At 48.3% G+C, this 19,584-nt stretch overlaps 1 protein-coding gene across 1 annotated transcript in view; it reads right to left on the reverse strand.

Moving 5' to 3' along the window:
* Positions 1-14,681: 14,681 nt before the first annotated feature.
* Positions 14,682-19,584, reverse strand: part of PCCB (propionyl-CoA carboxylase subunit beta) — a 33,198-nt gene continuing 28,295 nt past the window's right edge. Inside the window, exons 12-15 of the mRNA XM_063915511.1 lie at positions 18,799-18,899; positions 18,098-18,196; positions 17,911-18,010; positions 14,682-14,996 (exon numbers count right to left, since the gene is read on the reverse strand). Of these exons, the coding sequence (XP_063771581.1) occupies positions 14,875-14,996; positions 17,911-18,010; positions 18,098-18,196; positions 18,799-18,899 (422 nt within the window). The 3' untranslated portion in view covers positions 14,682-14,874. The remainder of the gene's footprint in view (positions 14,997-17,910; positions 18,011-18,097; positions 18,197-18,798; positions 18,900-19,584) is intronic.

Consider the following 19,584-nt stretch of genomic DNA (forward strand, 5'->3'; position numbering starts at 1 on the left):
CGTGTGGAATGGGCTTTTACAGATTTAGGCTGCGGTAAGCCTACCGCAGAATGCGCCAGCTGAATAGTGCTACAAATCCAGCGCGCAATAGACTGCTTAGAAGCAGGAGCACCCAGCTTGGTGGGTGCATACAGGATAAACAGCGAGTCAGTCTTTCTGACTCCAGCCGTCCTGGAAATATAAATTTTTAGGGCCCTGACTACGTCCAGCAACTTGGAATCCTCCAAGTCCCTAGTAGCCGCAGGCACCACAATAGGTTGGTTCAAGTGAAAAGCTGAGACCACCTTTGGGAGAAACTGAGGACGAGTCCTCAATTCTGCCCTATCCATATGGAAAATCAGATAAGGGCTTTTACAAGACAAAGCCGCCAATTCTGAAACTTGCCTGGCCGACGCCAAGGCCAACAGCATGACCACTTTCCACGTGAGATATTTTAAATCCACAGTCTTAAGTGGTTCGAACCAATGTGATTTCAGGAATGCCAAAACCACATTGAGATCCCAAGGTGCCACTGGGGGCACAAAAGTAGGCTGAATATGCAGTACTCCTTTGACAAAAGTCTGAACTTCGGGCAGTGAAGCCAGTTCTTTTTGGAAGAAAATCGACAGAGCCGAAATCTGGACCTTTATGGACACCAATTTGAGGCCCAACGTCACCCCTGCTTGCAGGAAGTGCAGGAATCAACCCAGTTGAAATTCCTCCGTCGGGGCCTTCATGGCCTCACACCAAGCAACATATTTTCGCCAAATGCGGTGATAATGTCTTGCGGTGACATCCTTCCTGGCTTTGATCAGGGTAGGGATGACTTCCTCCGGAATACCCTTTTCCTTCAGGATCCGGTGTTCAACCGCCATGCCGTCAAACGCAGCCGCGGTAAGTCTTGGAACAGACAGGGCCCCTGCTGCAGCAGGTCTTGTCTGAGCGGCAGAGGCCAAGGGTCCTCTGTAAGCATCTCTTGAAGTTCCGGGTACCAAGCTCTTCTTGGCCAATCCGGAACCATGAGTATGGTTTTCACTCCTCGCCTTCTTATTATTCTCAGTACCTTGGGTATGAGAGGTAGAGGAGGAAACACATAAACCGACTGGTACACCCATGGTGTCACTAGAGCGTCCACCGCTATCGCCTGAGGGTCTCTTGACCGGGCGCAATATCTTTTCAACTTCTTGTTGAGGCGGGACGCCATCATGTCTACCTGTGGTTTTTCCCACCGGTTGACCAGCATTTGGAAGACTTCTGGATGAAGTCCCCATTCTCCCGAGTGGAGGTCGTGCCTGCTGAGGAAGTCTGCTTCCCAGTTGTCCACTCCCGGAATGAACACTGCCGTCAGTGCCAACACATGATTCTCTGCCCATCTGAGAATCCTTGTGGCTTCTGCCATCGCCATCCTGCTTCTCGTGCCGCCCTGTCTGTTTACATGGGCGACCGCCGTGATGTTGTCTGACTGGATCAGTACCGGCTGGTTTTGAAGCAGGGGTCTTGCCTGGCTTAGGGCATTGTAAATGGCCCTTAGCTCCAGGATATTTATGTGAAGAGAAATCTCCTGATTTGACCACAGTCCTTGGAAATTTCTTCCCTTTGTGACTGCCCCCCAGCCGCGAAGGCTGGCATCCGTGGTCACCAGGACCCAGTCCTGTATTCCGAATCTGCGGCCCTCTAGTAGATGAGCCCTCTGCAGCCACCACAGCAGCGACACCCTGGTTCTGGCCGATAGGGTTATCCGCTGTTGCATCTGGAGATGGGACCCGGACCATTTGTCCAACAGGTCCCACTGGAACATCCTTGCGTGTGGAATGTTTAGAATCCAGCTGTGCTGTTGTAGCACTTCCTGAGAAAGTGCCACCCCCACTATCAACTGTTCTTTGGACCTCGCCTTTATCAGGAGATCGTCCAAGTACGGGATAATTAAAACTCCCTTCTTGCGAAGGAGTATCATCATTTCGGCCATTACCTTGGTAAAGACCCTCGGTGCCGTGGATAACCCAAACGGCAGCGTCTGGAACGGATAGTGACAGTCCTGTACCACAAATCTGAGGTACTCCTGGTGCGGAGGGTAAATGGGGACATGCAGGTACGCATCCTTGATGTCCAGGGATACCATGTAATCCCCCTCCTCCAGGCTCGCAATAACCGCCCTGAGCGATTCCATCTTGAACTTGAACCTTTTGATATAAGTGTTCAAGGCTTTTAAATTTAAGATGGGTCTCACCGAACCGTCCGGTTTCGGTACCACAAACATTGTGGAGTAGTAACCCTTTCCTTGCTGAAGGAGGGGTACCTTGACGATCACTTTCTGTGAATACAGTTTTTGAATAGCCACCAACACTGCCTCCCTGGCAGAGGGAGTTGCCGGCAAGGCAGATTTTAGGAAACGGCGGGGGGGAGACGTCTCGAATTCCAGCCTGTACCCCTGAGATACTACTTGAAGGACCCAGGGATCCACTTGTGAGAGAGCCCACTGTGTGCTGAAAAACCTGAGACGTGCCCCCACCGTTCCCGATTCCGCCTGAGCAGCCCCAGCGTCATGCTGTGGACTTACCGGACGCAGGGGAGGACTTCTGCTCCTGGGAACTAGCTGTGTGCTGCAGCTCTTTCCCCCTTCCTCTGCCCCTCGGCAGAAAGGATAAGCCTCTAGCCCGCTTATTTTTCTGGGGCCGAAAGGACTGTACCTGATAATACGGTGCTTTCTTTTGCTGTGGGGTAGCCTGTGGCAAAAAAGTCGATTTCCCAGCAGTAGCTGTGGAAACGAGGTCTGAAAGACCTTCTCCAAAAAGTTCCACCCCTTTATAGGGTAAAACTTCCATGTGCCGCTTGGAGTCGGCATCACCTGACCATTGCCTAGTCCATAACCCCCGTCTGGCGGCAATGGACATAGCGCTTATTTTTGATGCCAGCCGGCAAATATCCCTCTGTGCATCACGCATGTATAAGACCGCGTCTTTTATATGGTCAATCGTTAGCAAAATATTGTCCCTATCCTTGGTATCAATGTTTTCCGACAGGGAGTCTGACCACGCAGCAGCAGCACTGCACATCCAAGCTGATGCAATAGCGGGTCTCAATATAATGCCAGTGTGTGTGTATATAGCTTTTAGGGTACTTTCCAGCTTTCTATCAGCAGGTTCTTTTAGGGCGTATCCGGAGACGGTAGTGCCACTTTCTTTGATAAGCGTGTCAGCGCTTTATCTACCCTAGGGGGTGTTTCCCAGCGTGACCTATCCTCTGGCGGGAAAGGGTACGCAGCCATTAACCGTTTAGAAATGATCAATTTCTTATCTGGGGAAGTCCACGCTTCCTCACACACCTCATTTAATTCGTCAGATGCAGGAAAAACTACTGGTAGTTTTTTCTCACCAAACATAATACCCTTTTTTGTGGTACCTGTGGTATCATCAGAAATGTGTAATACATTTTTCATAGCCTCAATCATATAACGGGTGGATCTATTGGAGGGTACACTCGTCTCATCATCGTCGACACTGGAGTCAGTATCCGTGTCGACATCTGTATCTGTCATCTGAGGTAGCGGGCGTTTTATAGCCCCTGATGACATTTGAGACGCTTGGACAGGCACAAGCTGAGTAGCCGGCTGTCCTATGTCGTCAAACCTTTTATGTAAGGAGCTGACACTGTCACGTAATTCCTTCCATAAGTCCATCCACACTGGTGTCGACCCCGCAGGGGGTGACATCACATTCACAGGCATTTGCTCCGCCTCCACATCATTATCCTCATCATACATGTCGACACAGCAGTACTGACACACAGCAGACACACAGGGAATGCTCTTACAGAGGACAGGACCCCACAAAGCCCTTTGGGGAGACAGAGGGAGAGTATGCCAGCACACACCAGGGCGCTATATAACACAGGGATATCACTATACAGAGTGTTTTCCCCTATAGCTACCTATAATATATATATACTGCGCCTAAATTGTGCCCCCCCTCTCTTTTTTACCCTTTCTGTAGTGCAGGACTGCAGGGGAGAGCCAGGGAGCTTCCTTCCAGCGAAGCTGTGAGGGAATAATGGCGCCAGTGTGCTGAGGGAGTTGGCTCCGCCCCTTTTTCGGCGGGCCTTCTCCCGTTATTTTATCGTTTCTGGCAGGGGTTAATATACACCTATATAGCCTCTGGGGCTATATATGGTGTTAGTTTTGCCAGCCAAGGTGTTATTATTGCTGCTCAGGGCGCCCCCCCCCCAGCGCCCTGCACCCATCAGTGACCGCAGTGTGTGGTGTGCATGAGGAGCAATGGCGCACAGCTGCAGTGCTGTGCGCTACCTTGGAGAAGACAGAAGTCTTCAGCCGCCGATTTTCCGGACCACCTTCTTGTTTCTGGCTCTGTAAGGGGGACGGTGGCGCGGCTCCGGGAACGGACGACGAGGTCGGGTCCTGTGTTCAATCCCTCTGGAGCTAATGGTGTCCAGTAGCCTAAGAAGCCCAAGCTACCACCACTTAGGTAGGTTCGCTTCTTCTCCCCTTAGTCCCTCGTTGCAGTGAGCCTGTTGCCAGCAGGTCTCACTGAAAATAAAAAACCTAAACTATACTTTCTTCTAGGAGCTCAGGAGAGCCCCTAGTGTGCATCCAGCTCAGCCAGGCACAGAAATCTAACTGAGGCTTGGAGGAGGGTCATAGGGGGAGGAGCCAGTGCACACCAGATAGTCCTAAATCTTTCTTTAGATGTGCCCAGTCTCCTGCGGAGCCGTCTATTCCCCATGGTCCTTACGGAGTCCCCAGCATCCACTAGGACGTCAGAGAAATATGGTTTTTAGAAAACCATCCACTCTCCTATCCGTGACATCATTGAAAGATGTTGATGGCAACGGCAATATAGATTTTCGCACTAATCGAATCACGTGCGTATCTACCTTAGGAGCTACCTCCCTTTTTAAACAGTCCCCGGCTGGAAAAGGATAATTAGAGTTCCATTTTTTGGGAATTCTATTTTTTTTTTTTTGGGTGTTGCCCAAACCTCTTCCATGATTTCCTTCAGCTGGTCTGACCCTGGAAACTCAGGCTTAACTGTCTTGGGATGTTTAAACACAGGTGCCTTGGTTTTTAACACAGGCTCTGCTGAATCTTCTAAGGATAGAATAACCTTCATTGCTCTAATTAATTCAGCTATATCCACTGAGCTGAGACCTTCTTCCTCCTCTTCGTATACTGAAGTAGAGTTTTCATCATCCGATGAATCGTCATGTGTAGCCTGTGAAGGTGAAGATTTACTTACCATCGGTTTATCAGCTTGTTTCATTTGAGAAGCTGCTGGGGGAAATGGTATACCATAGGTAGGGAGCTGCATGTATGGATATCCCATTCCTGGTACAGAAACTGTAGGATTTATCCGTTCCGCTATACTGGACAAGGTCTGTGCTAGGGAGGCCAATCCCGGGATCGGCGGGATCCCGGGATTTGGTCCCAAAAATGCCGGGATTTGAATCCCGGGATTGGAGCATCCAATCCCGGGATTCACGGGATTACACTGTGCATGTGCGGGAGGGAGGGTGTGTAAGTAATACTACTTACAATTAGGCGAGCGGCAGTAAATAGAAAAACGCTGAACGCGGCGGCACTTCAAATGTGGCGCCGGCCGCCAGCCAATCAGAGCTAGCGTACCGGCAGCCAATCAGGGAGCCTGCCGCAGCAGCCAATCAGGAGCGACTGCTGCGTCCGCTTCCCTGATTGGCTGCCGGTCCGCCAGCTCTGTTTGGCTGGCGGCCGGCGCTTCATTTGAAATGCAGCCGCGTTCAGTGTGCCCATGGCTGCCGCCTAATAGTAAGTGATATTACTTACACCCACCCTCCCTCCGTGCAGTGCTAACAGCCTCCCTCCCGCGCCGCTACCAACCCTCCCCGCTACCTACACCCTCCCTCACCGCTACCTACACCCTACCGCACCGCTACCTACACCCTCCCGCACCGCTACCTACATCCTCCCGCCCAGCTACCTACACCCTCCCGCACCGCTATCTACATCCTCCCGCCCAGCTACCTACATCCTCCCGCCCAGCTACCTACACCCTCCCTCCCTTCCGCGACGCTCCCTACACCCTCCCGGCACTGCTACCTACCCTCCAGCGCTGCTCCCTACACCCTTCTTAACTGATCCCTACTGCAATCCCGGGATTGAAAAAACGGCCCAGGATTGGCCTCCCTAGTCTGTGCAAACATAGCCCAGGGTGGATCTATCTGTACCTGATGGTGTACAGGGATTTGCCTTGTGTTCTGCTGAAAAGCAAAACAATTTACACATAAATTATCCTGGACCAGATCCTGAGAGGATAATACAGTTTTGCAAGACAAACATGATATGAGTGTTGCTGTAAGTGTACCTTCGTCACCTTTGCCGCTCTTAGACATTATAAATAATCCGCACTTTCACAGTGTACTACACAATTTGTAACTGTAATCACTTTAACCCTCTAAAGTGATATCAATCTGACCCTACCCATGCACCAGCATTGAGGATCAGAAGAAACAACTGACAAACATATATTAAAGTCAGCAATCACACTAGCAGTCAGTCACATGTTATACATTAGTCATATGAGCACATAATCAACTACAAACACTTTTTTAAGTATGTAGGCGAACATTTACTGAATCCTGCAAGGAAAAGGAAAATACAACTCTGCGCTGGACAACAAAAGGCAGCAAATACAATACCTACTGGTGTTATCAAACCAGAAAAACAAGTATACAGTGTAAAATGGTGGTATCGGATTGCGCCAATCTTTAGCGGTAATTGGAGATATCTATCGTCAACTTCTTCCTAAGACTGGTTCATCTATCTTCACCAGTATGTGGGCTCATCAGAGAAGAATGTTCATATGAAAGAGAAACAAAAAGGAAGTCCCAATGTGATAGTGAAAGTCAAAGGGTAAAAGAAATAGTACGAGGGATCTTCAAATCCTCCACATATATAGTGATGAAAATAAGAATTTACTTACCGATAATTCTATTTCTCATAGTCCGTAGTGGATGCTGGGGACTCCGTAAGGACCATGGGGAATAGCGGCTCCGCAGGAGACTGGGCACATCTAAAGAAAGCTTTAGGACTATCTGGTGTGCACTGGCTCCTCCCCCTATGACCCTCCTCCAAGCCTCAGTTAGGATACTGTGCCCGGACGAGCGTACACAATAAGGAAGGATTTTGAATCCCGGGTAAGACTCATACCAGCCACACCAATCACACCGTATAACCTGTGATCTGAACCCAGTTAACAGCATGATAACAGAGGAGCCTCTGAAAGATGGCTCACAACAATAATAACCCGATTTTTGTAACAATAACTATGTACAAGTATTGCAGACAATCCGCACTTGGGATGGGCGCCCAGCATCCACTACGGACTATGAGAAATAGAATTATCGGTAAGTAAATTCTTATTTTCTCTAACGTCCTAAGTGGATGCTGGGGACTCCGTAAGGACCATGGGGATTATACCAAAGCTCCCAAACGGGCGGGAGAGTGCGGATGACTCTGCAGCACCAAATGAGAGAACTCCAGGTCCTCCTCAGCCAGGATATCAATTTTGTAAAGCCGAGACCCCTCGGGCAGCCGCCCAAGATGAGCCCACCTTCCTTGTGGAGTGGGCATTTACAGATTTTTGGCTGTGGCAGGCCTGCCACAGAATGTGCAAGCTGAATTGTACTACAAATCCAACGAGCAATAGTCTGCTTAGAAGCAGGAGCACCCAGCTTGTTGGGTGCACACAGGATAAACAGCGAGTCAGATTTCCTGACTCCAGCCGTCCTGGAAACATATATTTTCAGGGCACTGACAACGTCTAGCAACTTGGAGGCCTCCAAGTCCCTAGTAGCCGCAGGCACCACCAATAGGTTGGTTCAGGTGAGACGCTGAAACCACCTTGGGGAGAAACTGAGGACGAGTCCTCAATTCCGCCCTGTCCGAATGGAAAATCAGATAAGGGCTTTTTCAGGATAAAGCCGCCAATTCTGACACGCGCCTGGCCCAGGCCAGGGCCAACAGCATGACCACTTTCCATGTGAGATATTTTAACTCCACAGATTTAAGTGGTTCAAACCAATGTGACTTTTGGAACCCAAAACTACATTGAGATCCCAAAGTGCCACTGGAGGCACAAAAGGAGGCTGTATATGCAGTACCCCTTTTACAAACGTCTGAACTTCAGGGACTGAAGCTAGTTCTTTTTGGAAGAAAATTGACAGGGCCGAAATTTGAACCTTAATGGACCCCAATTTCAGGCCCATAGACACTCCCGTTTGCAGGAAATGTAGGAATCGACCCAGTTGAATTTCCTCCGTCGGGCCTTACTGGCCTCGCACCACGCAACATATTTTCGCCAATTGCGGTGATAATGTTTTTGCGGTTACATCCTTCCTGGCTTTGATCAGGATAGGGATGACTTCATCCGGAATGCCTTTTTTCCTTCAGGATCCGGCGTTCAACCGCCATGCCGTCAAACGCAGCCGCGGTAAGTCTTGGAACAGACAGGGTCCTTGCTGAAGCAGGTCCCTTCTTAGAGGTAGAGGCCACGGATCCTCCGTGAGCATCTCTTGAAGTTCCGGTTACCAAGTCCTTCTTGGCCAATCCGGAACCACGAATATAGTGCTTACTCCTCTCCATCTTATCAATCTCAGTACCTTGGGTATGAGAGGCAGAGGAGGGAACACATACCCTGACTGGTACACCCACGGTGTTACCAGAGCGTCTACAGCTTATTGCCTGAGGGTCCCTGGACCTGGCGCAATACCTGTCGAGTTTTTAATCATGTGGAAGACTTCTCGGTGAAGTCCCCACTCTCCCGGGTGGAGGTCGTGCTGAGGAAGTCTGCTTCCCAGTTGTCCACTCCCGGAATGAATACTGCTGACAGTGCTATCACATGATTTTCCGCCCAGCGAAGAATCCTTGCAGCTTCTGCCATTGCCCTCCTGCTTCTTGTGCCACCCTGTCTGTTTACGTGGGTGACTGCCGTGATGTTGTCCGACTGGATCAACACCGGCTGACCTTGAAGCAGAGGTCTTGCTAAGCTTAGAGCATTGTAAATGTCCCTTAGCTTCAGGATATTTATGTGAAGTGATGTCTCCAGGCTTGACCATAAGCCCTGGATATTCCTTCCCTGTGTGACTGCTCCCCAGCCTCGCAGGCTGGCATCAGTGGTCACCAGGACCCAGTCCTGAATGCCTAATCTGCGGCCCTCTAGAAGATGAGCACTCTGCAACCACCACAGGAAGGACACCCTTGTCCTTGGTGACAGGGTTATCCGCTGATGCATCTGAAGATGCGATCCGGACCATTTGTCCAGCAGGTCCCACTGGAAAGTTCTTGCGTGGAATCTGCCGAATGGGATTGCTTCGTAGGAAGCCACCATTTTACCCAGAACCCTTGTGCATTGATGCACTGAGACTTGGCTCGGTTTTAGGAGGTTCCTGACTAGCTCGGATAACTCCCTGGCTTTCTCCTCCGGGAGAAACACCTTTTTCTGGACTGTGTCCAGGATCATCCCTAGGAACAGAAGACGCGTCGTCGGAACCAGGTGCGATTTTGGAATATTGAGAATCCAATCGTGCTGCCGCAACACTACCTGAGATAGTGCTACACCGACCTCCAACTGTTCCCTGGATCTTACCCTTATCAGGGAATTGTCCAAGGAAGGGATAACTAAAATTCACTTCCTTCGAAGGAATATCATCATTTCGGCTATTACCTTGGTAAAGACCCGGGGTGCCGTGTACCATCCATACGGCAGCGTCTGAACTGATAGTGACAGTTCTGTACCATAAACCTGAGGTACCCTTGGTGAGAAGGGTAAATTTTGACATGAAGGTAAGCATCCTTGATGTCCCGAGACATCATGTAGTCCCCTTCTTCCAGGTTCGCAATCACTGCTCTGAGTGACTCCATCTTGAATTTGAACCTCTGTACGTAAGTGTTCAAAGATTTTAGATTTAGAATCGGTCTCACCGAGCCGTCCGGCTTCGGTACCACAACAGTGTGGAATAATACCCCGTTCCCTGTTGCAGGAGGGGTACCTTGATTATCACCTGCTGGGAATACAGCTTGTGAATGGCTTCCAAAACTGTCTCCCTGTCAGAAGGAGACATCGGTAAAGCCGACTTTAGGAAACGGCGAGGGGGAGACGTCTCGAATTCTAATTTGTACCCCTGAGATATCACCTGAAGGATCCAGGGGTCTACTTGCGAGTGAGCCCACTGCGCGCTGAAATTCATTGAGACGGGCCCCCCACCGTGCCTGATTCTGCTTGTAAAGCCCCAGCGTATACTGAGGGCTTGGCAGAGGCGGGAGAGGGTTTCTGTTCCTGGGAACTGGCTGATTTCTGCAGCCTTTTTCCTCTCCCTCTGTCACGGGGCAGAAATGAGGAACCTTTTGCCCGCTTGTCCACGAAAAGACTGCGCCTGATAATACGGCGTCTTCTCATGTTGAGAGGCGACCTGGGGTACAAACGTGGAATTCCCAGCTGTTGCCGTGGCCACGAGGTCTGAAAGACCGACCCCAAATAACTCCTCCCTTAATAAAGCAATACTTCCAAATGCCGTTTGGAATACGCATCACCTGACCACTGACGTGTCCATAACCCTCTACTGGTAGAAATGGACAACGCACTTAGACTTGATGCCAGTCGGCAAATATTCCGCTGTGCATCACGCATATATAAAAATGCATCTTTTAAATGCTCTATAGGCAAAAATATACTGTCCCTATCTAGGGTATCAATATTTTCAGTCAGGGAATCCGACCACGCCAACCCAGCACTGCACATCCAGGCTGAGGCGATTGCTGGTCGCAGTATAACACCAGTATGTGTGTAAATACCTTTTAGGATACCCTCCTGCTTTCTATCAGCAGGATCCTTAAGGGCGGCCATCTCAGGCGAAGGTAGAGCCCTTACAAGCGTGTGAGCGCTTTATCCCGCCTAGGGGGTGTTTCCCAACGCACCCTAACCTCTGGCGGGAAAGGATATAATGCCAATAACATTTTAGAAATTATCCGTTGTTATCGGGGGAAACCCACGCATCATCACACACCTCATTTAATTTCTCAGATTCAGGAAAACTACAGGTAGTTTTTCCTCACCGAACATAATACCCCTTTTTTGGTGGTACTCGTATTATCAGAAATGTGTAAAACATTTTTAATTGCCTCAATCATGTAACGTGTGGCCCTACTGGAAGTCACATTCGTCTCTTCACCGTCGACACTGGAGTCAGTATCCGTGTCGGCGTCTATATCTGCCATCTGAGGTAACGGGCGCTTTAGAGCCCCCGACGGCCTATGAGACGTCTGGACAGGCACAAGCTGAGTAGCCGGCTGTCTCATGTCAACCACTGTCTTTTATACAGAGCTGACACTGTCACGTAATTCCTTCCAACAGTTCATCCACTCAGGTGTCGACCCCCTAGGGGGTGACATCACTATTACAGGCAATCTGCTCCGTCTCCACATCATTTTTCTCCTCATACATGTCGACACAAAAGTACCGACATACAGCACACACACAGGGAATGCTCTGATAGAGGACAGGACCCCACTAGCCCTTTGGGGAGACAGAGGGAGAGTTTGCCAGCACACACCAGAGCGCTATATATATACAGGGATAACCTTATATAAGTGTTTTTCCCCTTATAGCTGCTGTATAGTTAATACTGCGCCTAATTAGTGCCCCCCTCTCTTTTTTTAACCCTTTCTGTAGTGTAGTGACTGCAGGGGAGAGCCAGGGAGCTTCCCTCCAACGGAGCTGTGAGGGAAAATGGCGCCAGTGTGCTGAGGAGATAGGCTCCGCCCCTTTTTCTCCTGCTTTTTTATGGATTCTGGCAGGGGTTAAATGCATCCATATAGCCCAGGAGCTATATGTGATGCATTTTTTTGCCATCCAAGGTGTTTTTATTGCGTCTCAGGGCGCCCCCCCCCAGCGCCCTGCACCCTCAGTGACCGAAGTGTGAAGTGTGCTGAGAGCAATGGCGCACAGCTGCAGTGCTGTGCGCTACCTTGTTGAAGACAGGACGTCTTCTGCCGCCGATTTTCCGGACCTCTTCTGCCTTCTGGCTCTGTAAGGGGGCCGGCGGCGCGGCTCTGGGACCCATCCAAGCTGGGCCTGTGATCGTCCCTCTGGAGCTAATGTCCAGTAGCCTAAGAAGCCCAATCCACTCTGCACGCAGGTGAGTTCGCTTCTTCTCCCCTTAGTCCCTCGATGCAGTGAGCCTGTTGCCAGCAGGTCTCACTGAAAATAAAAAACCTAATCTAAAACTTTCACTAAGAAGCTCAGGAGAGCCCCTAGTGTGCACCCTTCTCGTTCGGGCACAGAGATCTAACTGAGGCTTGGAGGAGGGTCATAGGGGGAGGAGCCAGTGCACACCAGATAGTCCTAAAGCTTTCTTTAGATGTGCCCAGTCTCCTGCGGAGCCGCTATTCCCCATGGTCCTTACGGAGTCCCCAGCATCCACTTAGGACGTTAGAGAAAAGGTGTATGGGATCACCCAATCTGTGTAGGGATCAGAGAAGGTGATGCTCACTTCAAACCTTACTTTCAAAAAGTCTGGTCCATGCATATAAAGGTATCTTTATCGGGGTCCTGGGAAGCGTCTTCTAAAAACAATCTTATGCAGGCACCCTCCACAGGATATATATACAGGTGGAGACAAAAAGAGTATTCCAATGTGTAATACTGTATTGTATGACCTCTTGGAAAAACAGGTTATAGTCGCCCTCAAAACCGTGTCGCTAAACGTTAAAGGGTCACCCACAACGTGTGTCTCAAAAATACATGATGTATCACTCTCTGATGAGCCCACATACTGGTGAAGATAGATGAACCAGTCTTAGGAAGAAGTTGACGACAGATATCTCCAATTACCGCTAAAGATTGGCGCAATCCGATACCACCAATTTACTGAATCCTGTATAAACAGATCTAACGTATTCAGATGCAATGCGAAGAAAACCACAGTAAATATACACAGACTCATATGCAATAGGCACTAAACTATTCATACTGAACAAGTAAATAGAAATTTAGTGCTGTATAGCCCGTACTCAGAGTGGGATACAGGGAGACTCACCTCGCTTCCAGTGATCGATCAATACATTAGCAAACGCTGAGTGGATCCAGACGCTACTAGTGTATACTGCCACTCCAGGAATCTATAGCGGACACAGATGCTCAGTGAACACAGACGCACCGGCGCTCACAGTAACGATCAGTGAACACAGACGCAGTGGTCACACAGCCGCCTATGCTGCGACCGGATCTCTCATGATAGCGCTTAGTGAACACGGACGCAGTGGCCGACCGAGTCCCCTCTGGTAGTGTCTGAGACGGAAGCGAGGAATCAGTTCATGGCGGGAGACTCGGCGGAAACTGGTCATGAACCGAGGGGAGGGGCGACCAGGAGAGCGTCTTACTCCCCACTGCTGACATCAACCCTAGGGATCGCGGCCTCATGCTATTCCTGGAGCCTCTGATCCCTAAGGCCTAGCGCTGGAGCACCCGTGGTGGCGGCGCGTCAGCTACTGTTTGGTAGTCTCCTCCCAAAACAGTGTGGCTGTGTCCGTATTCCATCTACTAAGCGAAACCAATGCCTTACCTTCTCTCCGTGCTCCGGCCACAGCCTGGTAACGTCTGATGGACCTGCTAGTATATCCGACACAGACGCCCGCCGAAACAGCACTGTACTCGTGGGAAAGCGTTTATCGCGACCCAGCGGAGAGTTGTTGGAGCGACTCTTTCCAATATGCGTATAAGACGCTGTTTAGAAAGATCACTCAAAAAATAGTAAGACTATAAAAATAAAATAAGAAAGCGGGGGCTGCTAAGGAAACAGCAGCCCTCTGACCATGGTCCGGCTCCTGCCGCACCAAACAAAAAACTGATTTGCCTGAGCCAGTGGGCGGGATATATGGACTGGCCCGTTGCATCCTGAGAGGCCGGAAAGCTTTTGATTGTTTGGTGCCAATCCGCTGTTGCTCCATCATATCCCATTGTTATCCTGTGGATAACCTGTGGACCCTGCCGGAGAAAATCTGCAAAACCTTACCAAATATCTCACTTTTTGAAACTCTCACTCTGTTACATTTGGCCCCAGATGTTTCATAGGCATAGCTGGGTGGACTGTAAATGTTTTTGTAAGAGATGATTGCAACTCAAAGTAATCTCATCACAGTTGCGGCAGAATGCGGTGTGCACACGCCCTAAAAAAAATCCCAAGCCTCTGGTTAGACTTGGTGTGATTAGATCTACACTAAAAAGGTCTACCACTAATGGTAGATATGTATCAGGTCGACAGGGTCAAAAGGTCGACAGAATAGGTAGACAGTAGATACAATTTTTTATTGTTTTTTTGGGTGTTTTGTGGCTTTTCTGCTACAAACACACCCCATTAGTGTACCATGTCCTTTCACCATGCTTCGGGCAAGGTTACTATTCCCAATCGCAGTCCACATGGATGGTAAAGTATTTCAAAGTTGAAAAAGAATTATAAAAAAAACTTGTGTCAACCGTTTGACCCTGTCGACCTAATGCATGTCTACCATTAGTGGTCGACCTATTGACTGTAGGCTTTTTTAGTGCAGATCTATAGACCGGATACCGGTTAGACTCCCCTCAATAAACAGAACAAGAGCTGTTCTTATACTGACAATGTCACCATACAGTATTACGTTCTATAAAATAAAAACTTCCATGTTCTATTTAGTATGATTTATTTATATCTGAATGAGCGGTTTCATACATGAGTAGTAGCTGGAGTCTCAGGAAAATCATGTCCCTTCTTCCAGACATTAGTGGTAGTGTTTGATACAAACCAATCTGTCCTTGCATTGTGATCTTGTCATTTCCCAGACAGGAATGTATAGTAAGCTGATCAAGCGGTTCTGCCTCATAGAGGAATATTCGCATGTTTCTTCCATGGATTCACTTGTTGCTTGCTTGCGAGCACTTCCAGGTCACGGCAGATGCGCATGCGAGTAGTAGATGGCTGAATTATATCATCAACGAATCCTGGCAAAATACAACAATAAATAAAGAGGAACTAATCCACATACCCAAATGTATCGCCACTGACTTTACACTTTACCTACAACCACAGAAACATTTGGGAGTCAGATTCTGTAGTATTGCTGTATAGCATCTTATCTATAATAAAGATGAGGCTCATAGTGCATATTGTTAGCCAGTGTTTCCCAACTCCAGTCCCCGGAGAGCCCTAACAGTGCATGTTTTCCTTATCTCCTAGTTGATGCACAGGTGTACTCATTACTGGCTGACACATTTAAAAAATCCTCAGGTGGAGCTAATTACTTCACCTGTGATACTGGGGAAATGTATAAAACGCGCCATGTTAAGGTTCCTGAGCACTGGAGTTAGCACATTCCAGATGCCCATCTACAGTAATAAAGAAAAAAACAAAATACATTCTGTCGGTCACAGCATAGTAACAGGTTCCTTAGATGCAGGCTATCTATCCGCCTTCATATTACAGTAATATTCAAAGGAACATTTGAAGCATAAGATGCAATTCTGTACCAACTTATGTCATTCTGTTCACCCTTCATTATATGCTTTTTAGATGCAGGCAGAGCTGCGGCACATAGATCAAAGGACCAATGATCGGTACTTTGCACATGTGCAGTATTGGTCTGCGACGTTGGATGCAGATTAGCTGCAGACTATCAGTGATTGACAGTCTGCTGCTGTTTGGGGTTGATGACCATTTTCCAAAATGGAATTGTTTTGGGGGAGTGGCAAGGCCAGGATCTTTGTCCTGGATCACGCAGCTGGCTGATGGTATCACAGCTGATCTGTGCTGTGTCACGGATAAATAATGTAATCAGGAGGTGTTTACTTATATCAGACGCCTCCTGCTGCATTACCATATTAGTGCATTGCTGCTGCTACTTCCTTGTAAGCAGCAGCGATAGCTCCTCCAACCACATCTGTATCAGGCCCTCTGTACAGGTGTACCACTGGAGATTTCTCAATTTCTATGCTACATGTAGGGTCTTTACAAATACCAAAAGAAGGTGTATTCAATCCTATATAAAAAAAAAAAGGCTAACGCTACTCCTCACCTCTATGGGGGAATTCAAGTGTTTTGTGCGCTGGCGGCCACTTGATGGCACCCGACAGAGCAAATTAATTGTTGCTTTGTTCGGGCACACACAGCCGCCAGCGCTGACATTACTGTAATGTTGTTTCGTCATTTTGATGGACTGGTAGTTAGTACCTGCAGAAATGTTACTGTGCTGACAATAACGCAAGCTCTTTAGGCTGCGGGAACTACATGATTCGGTCTTGTTTCTTTTTTAAAAGTTGAATAAAGTTGGAGCACTCCTATGGTAGTAACTGTTCTCCACAGACAGTCACCAGAGCACTACAACAGGGCATCTTTCAAAGCAGATGACAGAACGACGACAGAGGAACATGCTATATTTGTCCCCTGGTTCATCATCCACTTTATAATAATTGCTGTGTGCAGAGCCCTGGGAACATCATTGATCTCTGTGAACTTCTGTCCTCAATCATCTGCTTATTAAAAAGCAGATAAGACTGAATGGGTGGTGTCCACATCATGTAACCTCGTCTGCATAATGCAGGGAGATCATCTGGCACATCCAATCGTAGGACAGAGTGCGGTATTTTGCAGCACATGCTCTCCTCTCCGTCCTCTGTGGTCTCTGACCTACATGTAATTATTAATAAGGTTTAATTAGCTAGTGAGAGGGACATGTAAGCAGGCCCAGCAACGAGGGGGGTGCAAAAGGTACACCCGTGCCGGGCCCCAAGATTCTGAGGGACACTAAACATGGCTGCGGCACCTAGTAGTGGATAAGATAACAGAGTGGCGGGCATCCGCGGCCAGCGCTGCAGCAGTAAGGCAAACACATTGTTAATAAGGTGTAACCCCCACCCTCCCTCCGGTAACCCCGTGGTCACCTGGTGTGGTCCCCATGTTGTGCCCGCCCTTACCTGTTCTGTCCCTGCTGCCTGCCGTGCATGCAGTCTTAAGAGAGGAGCAGGGGAACAGGCTTGACTGACTGAAGCCGGCACCGGACAGCATATCGGTGCTACCAAGCGGTTGGTGGTATCAACTTGGTACAGTGCATTATATTATATAGTAATTTATTAAATATATTTTTATTATAGCTATTAAATATATAGTTAAATTATAAATTAATATTTATTGGCACATGAAGGGGGGATTTGTGGGTCAAGGGGGGAGGGGGGCCCTAGACGTGTCAGTGAGCTTATTATGATGCAGACTCTGGCACTCTGCCTCTCGTTGGAAGGTCTCGTGGATGGGAGTTTTATAGTAACTTGTATTCTTATAAGGAGCATTCTATAGAAAAATAGGTCTTGGTGACCTAAGGTGGGACTTTGGAGCACATGAAGGACATACTGTACAGGGAAGCCATGGTCCTTTCAGGACCAGTTTTAAATTGTTGAAATTAAGGGTCATTTTCTGCCATTTTACAGGATGGAATGCCATACCCTTGAAGTAGGTCAGGTTGTCAATCACTGCTCTAGGTGTTTCTGCTCATGATTTATTCAGATCTAATTATTTTGAAATGGGGGCATTTGTTAAATGGGCTAAGAAGATCCCAAGACATGCCTGGCTGATCACACTGACATCTGGGAATGTGGAGGCGTTGGGTTGGTGGGCAAGCGTTACTAGTATAAGTGCGCAGTTCTACATATTTCTAACAAACAGCGACATGACTTGAGGATGCTCTTTCAGAACCGATTCATTTACACTGCGGCTGCCCTGTATCAGTCGCGTTCTGTATACAAGTTCTACAAAGAGGGGGTGGTGTGATGTTCTCTGATCCAGCTATCAATATCTTCAAAAGCACAGGTTCCACTCATCTTCTGCATTACAGCCCTAAGCATGGGGAAGACATAGCAAGAGCTTTACCTCTAACTGCTGCAGGGAAAGGATTAGCAAATTTATCCACATATTCCGCCTCTGCTTCAGCCTGGTTGTGGCTTCCTCGGAATATGATCTGAACAGCTCCCTAATGTTGAAAGGACACTCATTACACAACACACATATATGTAGCAGGGAAACATCTTTGTAATATTAATCAGTGATGTGATTCTACCTTTGCCCCCATTACAGCAACCTCTGCTGTGGGCCAGGCATAATTGACGTCACCTCTGAGATGCTTGGAACTCATCACATCGTAGGCGCCCCCATAAGCCTACAATCAAAGCACAGGAAATAAGAAAACTATACATAACATGGTCCTGATAACACAGAATGTGCCAGCTCAGGATTCTCTAGTTCTGCGTCTTTCATAGAGCCGCAGGTCTGCTGCTGAGTGTGATGAGTGCTTACACATTACACACGTCTCTTTCTCTTCAGCATGGCACAAACGGTAAGGACAAAGGGCCTAATTCAGACCTGATCACAGCAGCAAATTTGTTAGCTAATAGGCAAAACCATGTGCACTGCAGGTGGGGCAGATATAACATGTGCAGAGAGTTAGATTTGGGCGGGGTGTGTTCAAACTGAAATATAAATTGCAGTGTAAAAATAAAGCAGCCAGTATTTACCCTGCACAGAAACAATATAACCCACCCAAATCTAACTCTCTCTGTACGTTATATCTGCCCCACCTGCAGTGCACATTGTTTTGCCCATTAGCTAACAAATTTGCTGCTGCGATCAGGTCTGAATTAGGCCCAATGTTTGGACCTTTAACGTCAGATCAGCCAGTTTCTGCTACTGACCCATCCATGAAAATGGCTTAGGCTTTGGTTAGACTGGCATATTCCTATTAGTCTCAGTCTACATGCATACCTTCCTGGTAATTACTGTGATCTTGGGCACTGTGGCCTCAGCGAAGGCAAACAGCAACTTTGCGCCATGTCGGATGATGCCGCCATACTCTTGGGCAGTGCCTAAAGGAATCACAAGTATCAGTCCTCCATATCCCACACAAACATTGAATTTAATCAGTGACACAATTCTGGGCTGATGATACCTTGGCTATATGGATTCCCCACCCCACAAAAAAAAATAAGAATTTACTTACCGATAATTCTATTTCTCATAGTCCGTAGTGGATGCTGGGACTCCGTAAGGACCATGGGGAATAGCGGCTCCGCAGGAGACTGGGCACAAAAGTAAAAGCTTGAACTAGCTGGTGTGCACTGGCTCCTCCCCCTATGACCCTCCTCCAAGCCTCAGTTAGGATACTGTGCCCGGACGAGCGTACATAATAAGGAAGGATCTTGAATCCCGGGTAAGACTCATACCAGCCACACCAATCACACCGTACAACCTGTGATCTGAACCCAGTTAACAGTATGATAAACGAAGGAGCCTCTGAAAAGATGGCTCACAACAATAATAACCCGAATTTTGTAACAATAACTATATACAAGTATTGCAGACAATCCGCACTTGGGATGGGCGCCCAGCATCCACTACGGACTATGAGAAATAGAATTATCGGTAAGTAAATTCTTATTTTCTCTAACGTCCTAAGTGGATGCTGGGACTCCGTAAGGACCATGGGGATTATACCAAAGCTCCCAAACGGGCGGGAGAGTGCGGATGACTCTGCAGCACCGAATGAGAGAA

Source organism: Pseudophryne corroboree, chromosome 4 (assembly GCF_028390025.1).
Source record: "Pseudophryne corroboree isolate aPseCor3 chromosome 4, aPseCor3.hap2, whole genome shotgun sequence".
Lineage (NCBI taxonomy): Eukaryota > Metazoa > Chordata > Amphibia > Anura > Myobatrachidae > Pseudophryne > Pseudophryne corroboree.